Source organism: Lingula anatina, chromosome 3, assembly GCF_051362555.1.
Source record: "Lingula anatina isolate TDL-2025a chromosome 3, LinAna3.0, whole genome shotgun sequence".
In the NCBI taxonomy this organism is placed as follows: Eukaryota; Metazoa; Brachiopoda; class Lingulata; order Lingulida; family Lingulidae; genus Lingula; species Lingula anatina.
Window position 1 is genome coordinate 10,033,955 of NC_141769.1, and position 12,506 is coordinate 10,046,460.

The 12,506-nt window shown below is 32.9% G+C and overlaps 1 protein-coding gene across 1 annotated transcript; it reads right to left on the bottom strand.

Annotated features, from left to right (window-relative positions):
• Window positions 1-208: 208 nt before the first annotated feature.
• LOC106157505 (uncharacterized) lies at window positions 209-11,917 on the bottom strand. Its single transcript, XM_087009014.1, has 8 exons — window positions 11,854-11,917; window positions 6,110-6,274; window positions 5,774-5,937; window positions 5,241-5,515; window positions 4,711-4,821; window positions 4,153-4,299; window positions 3,838-3,907; window positions 209-3,204 (listed from the first exon to the last, which is right to left on the bottom strand). The coding sequence occupies exons 4-8, from the start codon at window positions 5,446-5,448 to the stop codon at window positions 2,559-2,561; spliced, it is 1,182 nt and encodes a 393-aa protein (XP_086865140.1). The 5' UTR covers window positions 5,449-5,515; window positions 5,774-5,937; window positions 6,110-6,274; window positions 11,854-11,917; the 3' UTR covers window positions 209-2,558.
• Window positions 11,918-12,506: the final 589 nt, after the last annotated feature.

The following is a 12,506-nucleotide window of genomic DNA, read 5'->3' on the forward strand; positions in this document are numbered from 1 at the left end:
TTTACATGTCTTATGCCAATAAGTGTGTCTAAGGACATCTTTTCACTTCAGTTGCTGTTATAAAGGGCTATAAATAGCCTATCACTGAATGAGAAAGGAGAGATTGTCATGATTGATATTTCATGAAAGCAGCTCAGGTATTTTGACACCATTATATTTATTAGTGTCCAAGTATTTCATTTAACATGTGCAAATGTTATCCACTTCCATTTTTTTCCCTTTGGCTGCCAAATGAAAAACAAAAAACATCTGTTATATATCATCTAAATTATAATTTCAGAGGATTAAAACTTATCATCCAATTTTTCAATGTATTAATTTTTTTGTGTTAGTTCACCATTTTTTGACTGACAAACTTAAAAATCCATATTTCTTTCTTAAAGTCTTCACAAAATATGATTTCGGGGTCTTTTATCAAAGAATATTTCATAATCCCAACCGTGTTGACACATTACACCTTTGCATCCGGTCTCATACAAAAGAACACAGGAAGTTGTGGTTTTTTAAAAGTTCTGTGTATTTACTTTGGCTATTATGAAATATCGTACATGGGTTAACAACTTTGATATTTAGTTAAGCTGTGCCAGTAGATGAACATCTAGTTGAGAAGCTAAGGGTATTGTTAAATAATACATATTAAATTGGGTATTGTTAAATAATATATATTAATACACATTTAATTATGTCATAACACCACCTGTGAATTCTACTCAAATGTGCCTCAAAATTTTCATGATTTGGACTTCTGATAATAATAATATTTATTTTAATGTACAAATCAACCACTTTATGAGTGCTTAAAAGCAATAAATGGAAGTGTGCATTTGCAGGTTTTCCAGTCTGCACATTTCAGGACATATTTTCTGTTAAAGAAATCTGAGGTACAAAAAAATAATAAATCAAGACAAAAAAAAAAAAAAAAAAAAAAAAAAACCCTTAGCATCAATATGTATTTCTAGTACAGTGCTAGTAGCATTTAACTATTACCATCTGATACACTATCAAATTTTAAAGAGTGGTTAATACCCCATAATTTGTACCAGTATATGGGTTTGATAAATCCTATAACTAAATTCATTCATGTGAATTTCATTATATATGCATCATGACATAGCTCAAATTCTTTCAACTTCCAGTAATATTTTATAATTCATTTACTTATATAATGATAGAAATATATTTATTCTACATCTATAAACACATCAATCCTTCTACTTACATAATAATAGTGATATATAATACTTAGTCATTTAGACAATAATAATGATAATATATTGCTTTATTGAGCAAATGTAATATATTTATATTCTGTATTATACATTTTACAATTCATTTACATATATAATAAAAATAATAATAACCAGTATCTTTATTCTTTATACACATTAATCCCTATACTTATATCATAAAAATGGATTAATACTTAGTGGAAATCTGAACGGTCAGTGGTACAGTGATGAAGTCCTAAGTACAGCTATTGTGCAATTTGTGCATCAGCACCCAACCCTTACTTGCTCCAGCACAACATTAGTTATTAATAAGCATAAATGAAATCACAAACACATATCTTGAGATCACATAGAGCAATGATTGGTCATAAAGTTTGAACTGGCCATGTAATGAAGTTGTTAATCATTCAAAGCCCAGTTATATCTACTGGAAATTTAAGGGCCTTAGTCTTCCCAGTATGGTATAAAATGTTTTGTCATTTTAAAAAATTTTGAAAATGTATATAACTAGTGCTTGACTACTGGTGTGGTTGATGTACTTATTTGATCTGTATAAATCTCGGGTTCCATTTGTGTTATCCTTTTCCTTCTTTTAGGCTTTGAAGGTTAGAGTGATTAATATGTCACAAAAAGTCCTTTTCAAAGCTGCTGGTAAACTACTGAAGCTGATGCATGTGTTTTGTGACAAAGCTAAACAGCATGTATGAAAAAATTGTGAACAAATTTAAGAAATGTTTGAAACTAGGACACCATCATTTACAAATATAATTATCAAAACACACATGCATACTCTATTTTGGACGAGAAATGTAAGGAGATTTTCATCTATGCTTATAAATTAAGCTAAATTAATATATTTGCTCTTTTAAAATATATGTATTTTACTGCAAATTAACATTTTCATAATGTGGTTATAATTTCTTTGTAAACAAATAAATGATACTTTGTATGTCACAGAAATATATTTGACAACCTAGAGCTTCTCTTTATAACTGTAGGCCTTCTTGCCAATTAAAAAATTAGTTACTGTTTTAAATAAATATTATGATGGCATAATGCAGACTTTTCTTTATCTCACATAAGAAGTATTCTTTACTGAAACTGGCTGCAAAGCTGCAAAAAAAAAAAAAAAAAAAAAAAAAAAAAGATCTTACCTGGGAATTATATCAGAATATATATCCAATATAATTCCCTGATCTTACAAGAAAAAAAAAAAAAAAAACAATTTTGAGAAAGTTAACCATAGTGAACCATTGTATTATGAAGATTCCATTGATGTTGTCATCAATTTTTTTTCACTACATGCTAATTTAATTTAGCAGTATAAAACTAAACTACTCTTTTCTGTTCAGTATTTTCCTTTTGTTCCAGATCTTCTTGTGCCTGTTGAGCCTGCACAAAGTTACTGTCATCTACAGCTGTGATGCCGAAGTGTAGATCATCATCATCAGGAGTTGTTGGGTCAGCAGCACTTTCATAAGTTACCCCCATACCTCTGCTCTTTGCCGGGAGATTAATCTTTAATTGTAAATCTACTCTAGCTTGACATTTTTCTGCAAGATTTCTATTGTAACAACCCTTACTGCTGTTCCGCTTATAATGACGGAGTGAACTGAGAGGCCCAAGTAATGGCTGTGCCTCGTGTAAAGTTCCTCTTGGCTTCTTTATTTGTTTAAGGTGTGTAATACTATTGTTCTCTTCTCGATTCTGGTTATGTGAAGTTGTCTCACTTGTAAATTCCCCTCTGTTGTTAGAATAAGAAAGTGTGCCACCAACTGGTTCAGCTGACAGTTGAGATCTAGAAGTATTTTCACCAGCCCTGGCAATGGCTCCTTGATAGGAATGTGTTAGCCTGTCACCTTCTTCTGGGCCTGTATCACTGCCATAACTCTGAACAGATAAACTAGGTGTTTCTTGTGAACATTCGCTGGGCCGTGTTTTAGCCCTACAATTGAAATTTCCTGGTCCTCTATTTCTGTAAGATTGTGATATTAAATTTTACTGAATAATAAAGGTGATGGTAAAATAAATATTTAAGTATTTATTGTTTTTTTAGGATAAACAATTATTCAAAGGGAAAAAGATTAACACAATTTCAACTGAATATAGGTCTCCTAATATTTTTAAAGGCTTTTTATTGGCTCTTTCCTGGATGGAGGTCTGTCCTATTCTTTTTACTTTTTTATAAAGGGCAATGGAGATAATGATCAACAAAAATTGTTTTGACGAAGTGTGAACACCTGTACCTGCTTTTTCAAAGGGAAGGTTCTTTTTTCTTTTTTTTTAAGTGAACCTTTTTATCTCATAAGTTTACCTAACTTGAGACAACTTCACAGCTAAATCTAGATCAAATTTTGCTCCAGTTTTTTAGCCAATGGGGTGTTTAAAAACCCACCTAAACCCCCCTCCCTGCTCACTTTTTTCAAAATGAAAAGAAAGTTGTGGATTTCTGTAACAGTCACGTCATACTTTATTCACTGCTGCATGCTTCAAAACATACATTCAGTATGGTTACAATTAAAGTTTACAGAACTACCAGTCAGTGTTACAGCTACATGTATTTCATCTTCATTATTTTAACGATTTAATTTTAATATCATTTGATTACCTTGTGTTTTGCCCAACACTGTTAACTCTTTCATCATAAGACATCATGCTAGCAGCATTACTTTCTGCGCCTGAAAGAAAAAAAGTGGACTTTATATTTTCACTGAAGAACTGATTTCTTAACAGTGATTTTAAAAATGTATTATAATGATACTGTTTACTTGCATTGGCTGGGTATTCCTGAAGACTCCTTTTATTTGATTATTTGCATTTTTGCTGCTTTCCATAACTACGTGTAATTATCAAAATAAAGGGTAAATATTCAGAAAATAACTTATGCTTTTGAAATACAAAGAGTTTAATCTTAGGGAAATACCCGTTTCTCTCCCAGGCAATATGTCCCTTAAATGATCTACAAGGGTTTTTCCTGTGGCCCACCAGATAATGAACATAGCAATGTTCAGGCTTAAAACCAAGACAATGAAGCCACCAATCATGTGCAAAAAAAACACAGGCATAGGATCTGTGCAATGAAGAAGAAAAATCCACACTTTATTTAGCCATTGAGCACAAAACAAAGGAACATCATATTTTTCTTAATTTCATGCACTCAATTAAGTAGTAACTGAACTTAACTAAACTGTGATAAGTTATATGAAGCCATTAAAACTCTGATTTTTCAAATGGATTAAGGAAAACGTTGTACAACACCATCAAATTGAAAACAATGTATGGTCATAGGTGCCACATCAACTTTTTCCACGTCTTTCCTCTAAATCTGTTTTATTGAAATGAAAAAAAAAAAAAAAAAAAAAAAAAAAAAAAAAATATATATATATATATATATATATATATATATATATATATATATATATAGAAAATTTTTACAAATGAATTGAAAATAAATCAAAACATCTTTATTAGATGTTCTTACCTATTCCCCTCTTTTTTTTACCTCCATTCGGAAGGGTGCTATTCATGGAGGAGTTGGATTTTCCTGTATAATTTGCCACCTCTGGGTTTGGTTCTTGAGTAACAGTGAGATCTATGATAGTACAAAGTTGTGAGATTTATACACTAGTCTCAGAATTGTAAAATTTTTTCATATTATTATGCAGAGCAAGTCTCATAAATTGCAGATTGGACATTATTTTTGATATATTTAAAGAAAACTAGCACATTGCTTTCTTTTTTCTCAGATGCTAAAGTGTTCAAAATTAAGAACTGCCTCTGATTATCAAGTACATTTTAGTGAAACTGGCCCATGATCTGGAAGACAAATGAAAATCAAAAGACTTTACCAAACTGTCAACATGTGAGGTCTACTTAAAAAGCTTCATGGTTAAATTAAAATATGTTGCTAATAATATAATATAATATAATATAATATAATATAATATAATATAATATAATACATGACTTTATATATAACTTTACTAGTGCTGATAAAATTGAAAGCATTACCAATTGTATATTTCAACGTGGCCACTGTTGTTACACTTTTGAATTCAACCGTTGAAGTTGCAGCATGCTCAGTGCTGTTCTGAATGCTCTGATCCATGCCTTTTGTACTGCTATCAGGGTAGCTTGCTCTGATTGTACTGGGCAGTCCTTTTGTAGTGCTCCTGTCTAAGGGCACATTGAAATACAGATTACATACAAGTATGTTCATATGGTCTTTTGTACATGGTACACAGTTCTCCTCCAGCTCTTGGCTGTATGTCGTTCTTCGATAATACCTGAAATATATGTGATGGGTAAATATGGCACCTAGCTTCCAATTAGATTTCTAAAAGTATATAATAATTTAACCTAAAATACCTAGTATTAATATCATGGCTATAAATATTATAATCTGTATTCAAAGTTAAAAATTATTTTATACAAATAGTTATATGTGTAATTTATATATAAAATGTGGTTCTTTAATTGATCTACCTGACCCAGAATGCTAGTATAATATGCCAATGGGTTCAAGGTGATGACTGTGTATTTACCCAGGAATACAGCCCTCTCCACACTTCCTGTTCCTGCTCAGAGTACACTGCTCCTCTACAATGCGATTGTCATAGCATCCTTGACATGGCTTACAGAAGAAGTCAAACTTGTCATTGTATGTTCTCCCAAGCTCACACTTTTGGCAGTCTTCTGTACATGGATTCTAGTTAGAAATGAAGACCAAAAGTAAGTCACTTTTTCTGTATTGCATTGTCTAAGGAGTATCACACAAGAAGCAAAAAGGGGAGAAAGAACTGTATTTTTAATCTACCTAATATATTTTCAAAACTTTGATCCCTGTTTTTTAACGTTTCTCTACAACGTTTTATGATTACCTTTACCCCCCTGGGCCTGCCATACCCCTTGCGGCACTTGCAGGGCCGACAGCAGCCGTCTTTGTCTACTGTGTATAATTCCTCACATGGCTGAGGCTTCCTGTTTCCTCTGCTGCATCTACCCTGGCCCCGCCCCCTTTCTGTGTTAACAGTCTGAACAACTGCCTTAAAAGCAAAAGGGTGAGACAGGAATAAGCATGATTTTTTAATATGTTTTGCAATAACAAAAATAAGGGTTCTACATGTTATATGTTATCATTTCATTTTAATTTTGTTTTAATTTTGTTGAATTTGATTTAATTTTAATTTTGTTGAGTTATCAAAGTAGGCAAAAAACATGACTGGAGTTTTTTTTTTTCTGAAAACTATTTAATCCATAAAAAAAGTAAGATGCATTCTTTTTTCTTCATGTTCAACATTGCCTAACCATCAGTTGCGTTGCTATGGCCAATTACAATTCATCCACATTAGATTAGATTAAACTTAGCAAATCTTAGATGAGACTAATAGTAAATAGAGAAATAATGGCTTTCAAGAACTTCTTGTTTATAAACAAGCATACTGAAATCTTTGTAAGATTACAGTAATGTTAACATAAAATTTTAATAATATGTTTGGAGTCTTATGCTTATCTCCATTTTACATCTTCACATACAAAATGAAATTTGAAAATTTTGTGCTAGGGTGCTTGGCTATAGATTATTTTAACACAGTTTATGCAGCCCTGTTTTAATTAAATTGAATATACACACACTGGGCAATAGAAGTACCACTCCTGAATCAAAGTAATCAAAGTTATAATGCCTGGTCTACTAATAATGTGACTAATGAGTATAAAACTGCTTCACCATGGAATTGTATTGTTGGTCTTTTTGTGAAATTTGATGTTAATAAAATGATACCAGGAGCATATCATATTCCACGGTCATTTATCTCCCCCAAAGCATTGGTTCAGTAGGGGTGACACTTCTATTGTCCAGTGTGTGTACTTTTATTTGATAACTTCAAACAAAAATCGTTGGTGTCAAGTTGCCCGGTTCTCTCCGATCACCGAAGTGATTCAACGTGGATAGGATCCGGGTAGAATAGTGAATAGCTATGTAATATTTACGTTTGTGCACCGCTAGACACCGTCTAGACACAGTGACCTACATTGACCAGAAGAGTGAACGAGTAAAAGCATACATGTACATATGCCTACAGTGATAAAAATGATAGCAGAAAATTACCACACACTATTAATACAGAGTACTTCCGATTTGCAAACAAGATGTTTCCCGAGAACTGTTCGTAGGCCTTTTCTAAATTCTTAGCGATTTCAACATGTTCGTTAGTAATGTATAAATGTATATGGTAATATCGATGTTACCGTAATGTTATTAAGATTTGTTGCTTATGTTCCTGTTTGGAATGCTGTACATGATATACATTTTACAAATAATTTGACAAGGTTTACGACAGATCCACGAACCACCACCTAACACACCGAAAACTTTTTGACTTCCAACTTATCTTTTTAAGTTCGCCAATCGGGGTAGGTCGGCACTTTTCTCAAATTCACTCTTAACAATAATGCTTCACTGACTTAATAAAGAAAATAGCTATAATGAACTGGGGGCGTCTCGATAGTCCGAAGGTTCATTGGTCCGAAAAGTGGTAACATTTTCATCGATTTTTTAATCAAGGGTTCATTGGTCCGAAGGTTCTATAGTGAACATTCGGACCAATGAACCTTCGAACTATTGAACCTTCGGACTATCGCTACGGCCCCTAATGAACTAATATATCCAAGCTAACTGTGAAACAAGGTTACTTACAGAAAAAAAGAAAAGGAAAATGAAGAAACTTGTCCATTTCGCTGATGCCATGACTGCACATTTTTATGTATCAACTGAAAGAAGAAACAAGGCAGCAAAGCTGTCAAATGTACAGACAAAGAACAGAAAATAAAGATGCAAATAAGTGAAAAATTAAATTTTCACTAAAAACTGTTTAATTGCCAGAAAAATTTACCAAACAGACTGCGTTGCCTATTGAAGCTGTATGTTAGACCCATGTTTCTTTCCTGTAAGTTTGAGAACAGTAAGTGACATGATTTCCCTTAAATGGTCATCATAGGAGCAGTGCCCAAAATAGGGGTTTCTTCAAATTTTGATGCAACATTACATAATGTTTAACAGCATAATGACAATCAAATGTTATTAATAAAATGTTAGTAACATGGACATTCAGAAAATGTGACAAGCAAAAGTCTTCAAGATCATGGAACTTTAAAGTCACACCTTGAAAATGCCAATATGTGAAAAATTAAATTTTCACAAAAAACTGTTTAACTGCAAAGAAAAAAAAAAAAAAAAAAAAAAAAAAAAAAAAAAACAAACAGACTGCATTGCCTACTGAAGCTGTATTTTAGTCCTATGTTTCTATCCTGTAAGTTTGAAAACAGTAAGTGACATGATTTTCCTTAAATGGTCATCATGGAAGCAGTGCCCAAAATGGGGGTTTCTTCAAATTTTGATGCAATATTACATAATGTTTAACAGCTTAATGACCATCAATTTTTAATTATAAAATATTTGTATCACAGATATTCAGAAAATGTGACTAGCAAAGGTCTTCAGGCCCATGGAACTTCAAAGTCACGCCATGATAATGCCAAAATATAAACAAGACAGCACTGTTCTGAAATGGGTTTATTTCCATTTTTAACACTTTTTTAACATAAAACAAAATAAACATTTTACTGCCATTTTTATATGTCCAACTAAGAAAATTGATGAGATGGGAAAAGTATCAATAGAACAGTGTTAAATGTCCAATTTCCTCCATTCTGAGATTCTGAACATAGTGGATGATTGATTTATTTCCATTTTTGACACTTTATTACACAATACATGATAACAAGTTTACCATGTTTTTTACATAATCAACTAACAATGTTGTAAAGATGCAGGAAATATCAAACAAACACTTTTAGGCATCTTATTAGTTAAATAATGAGACTGTTAACATGCCTAATAATTGAATCTGAGGAAATGTGAAAAAACAGTATAACTTCTAAAATAATGGCCCGATTATGCTTATTTTCGAACTCAACCTGCGTTTTAGTAAGATTGACCACTCCTGTGAGTATAATTACAATTGGCCAATCCGTTTTTCTTATATTGTGTTATCAGTGTTGCATTTATATTGAAAATAATGAAAAAACAGCATAAATTACCTAAAAGTGACCCGATCATGCTGATTTTCGAACTTGACCTGTGTATTATGAATATTCATCAGTTCTGTAAGTTTCAAGTCAAAAGGTAAAATGGTTTTCCACTTATCGTGTTATCGGTGCTGCATATATGCTGAAAAAAGTGAAAAAACAGCATAAATTACCTAAAAGTGACCCGATCATGCTGATTTTCAAAATTGACCTGCGTATTATGAATATTCATCAGTTCTGTAAGTTTCAAGTCAAAAGGTAAAATGGTTTTCCACTTATCGTGTTATCGGTGCTGCATATATGCTGAAAAAAGTGAAAAAAACAGCATAAATTCCCTAAAAGTGACCCGATCATGCTGATTTTCGAAATTGACCTGCGTATTATGAATATTCATCAGTTCTGCAAGTTTCAAGTCAAAAGGTAAAATGGTTTTCCACTTATCGTGTTATCGGTAAAAGTGCACGGCGACGGCGACGGCGACGACGGCGACGACAGCGACGACGGCGACGACAGACGCAGATGATGGCTATATGTACATAAAAACAATATTCTGTACACAGAAATAAATAGTTTAATGGAATATATTACTAATAAACGTGAGAAACAGGAATAATCATTTAACCTAAAACAGAATCGATTTACTATAAGAAACCTGATGGAAGATTTCTTGCCGTGAGCATTAATTCTGACACCCCTGGTTTCCTTCAATACAATTATGCCTGTAATAAGAGCAACATATCTTGATTCTAAATTAATTTTTAATCCCTCCTCGCATACTAGCTAGGTCCTACATGCAGTTGTTCCATGCATCGGTCTGGAAAGGGCAAAAGGATAAAAACGCGCAGAGCGAAACGATAGGAGTACAAAACCACAGACTACAATTTTACTACAATACTAAGACTAAGATGGAAAATTGCCTGCTTTCGTCCTTTTTTGATGGTTATTCTGTTTTAAGGAGCTCGAGGCAGAAGAGAATGCCTAATTTGGAAGCTACAGGAGGGGCACTTGCAGATATAGGCCTACTGTCTGTTGGCTTATCTAAAGAGTTGAATTTACATCGAATTTAGTTTACTTTCTCGAAAGTTGGACAACAGATCCGCCATTGTCGACTGGTCTATTAACGCTGCAATGGTTCATTATCATAGCTGATTTACAGTCTGTTATAATTTCTTATCTGGAGGGTTGAAGTTACAGTTTAGTTTCTTGACCTATGGACTACAAGCTTCTGTGGCAATACGGATTAATCAAATGAAATTTATATAATTTATATAATATAATTTATATTATAAACAATGACACACAGAGGAAATTTTACTAAGGTATTGCTTCATTCACCTTTCACTTGTGGCCATCTGAAAAGATGGCATATGTAAAGGGATAACAAACTATTTAGATTTTGTTTTGCATGATCAGAGTGGACGGGTCACCAAATCATTAATTTTATTTTATGGGATATTGATCCTTTGTGTGGTTGTAATCTCAAACTTCTGTTTCTTCTATGAAAAAAAATTAAACCTTGTAAACCGTAGATACCAATAACGAAAATCAATGAATAGTATATGAATATTAACAATAAAAAATGATGATAAAAAAACGTTATTTAGACCTATCACCAAATAGCGCGTTCACTTTTCTCCCAATTGCATGGTAAACAAGTAACCATTGCAGACTCCGAGTGCATATTATAGGCAGCCTACTATTGATCTGCTAAGATTAGCATTTGAATTAATACTTTGACCCGCTCTTACCTTTGTCTCGAAACAGCCAATAACTGGTTGACAAATCGCACAGCTAGCAAGTGGGGTGATTCAAACAAATTCCTTTGGCCCTTACCTTTACAATGTAAATGTGTCGTTTTGGGGGCTTGCATATTCCAGAAACCAAAAAAAGTTACTGAAACCCCAGTTTTAATTAGACGAGGAATTGATCTTTTAATATCCACAAAATCTTCAAAAAATCATCTCGATAATTGTAAATTGTAATGAAGAAAGTTTATTTGTTTTTAAAGTGCTACAGAAGTTCAATGCCAAAGGTGTCCAAAATGCTTCTATGAGTCATCGTTACGAGATTGACTATGGAAAATAGTCCCGAAAAGATTTTCTTTATCATGCAGTCCCAACCTTACAGCTTGAAGCAATATCACTTTTGGTGAAATCTCTCCCTAGCAATTTCACCGATCGGTAAACTTTTGCAGGCAAATATTTTCGCTTTCAATTATTGTGTAGCTATGCTATTTCTTTTTGTGCACGAGCGAAAATCTACACACCAGCTAGCTAGGGCAGCTACGTTAGGTTATCTTGAATACCTGGCTGGATAACAATTAAACATACCGGTATCTGTGAAAACATTTCCCGGAGGCACTATCCCATCAGCTGATTAACGCTACCGGCATCATAACAGTAGCGGCATAGCTGTAAGCTACAAGTATTTACATTAGCAACTGAGAAATTACTGCTCAAATTTATTAAAATTTTAGCATACCTTAGCGAGAAAGTACTGATATGGTTGCCAATACCGATGATGTTTTAAAACTTACCTTTTTTGCAGAAAAAGTCAGGATCGCTGCAAGTGATGCAATGTCTGGCCCAACAGGTGTTATGAACAGGGTTGAGGAATTTTGTGTTGGGGAATTCCCTGCCTCTTTTTCGCATATGTAATGACGTCATTCAGGTGTTTTCATTTACCGTGCGACATACAGTAATGGCTCAATCATATCAACAGGGGAAATTGTGGATTTTACAGATACTGTATTATTTAAGTTATCAATTCTTAACATAAGAACATTCCCATTTAGTGGCACCGACACAATTGAGAAGCAGACGAACTTTTAGTTTTATTCTACACAGTAAAAGCACCAAAATGCTACACAAAGTTATTTTTATGATTCCCAAATTATGTATTTGAAAGTTGATACTTTTCCCGGTTGACATAATCGAGTCATTACCGTATATCTGTAATACTTCAAATTTGTAGACTCCATGAACTGTTATACTTTCATTGGAATTGTTTTTAGTTTTTAAAATTGTACCCTTATGAATCGACTTTATCAGTGTTCTTAACTGGCATAGATTATGATGTAAATAAAAATATATTATAACTTTAGGGAGTTTTTTTACAGCTGTGCCTGCAAATAGAGCAAAGTTTTACTAGTAATTCACATTTTTCTTTGTAATTTATCCTTAAAAAAAT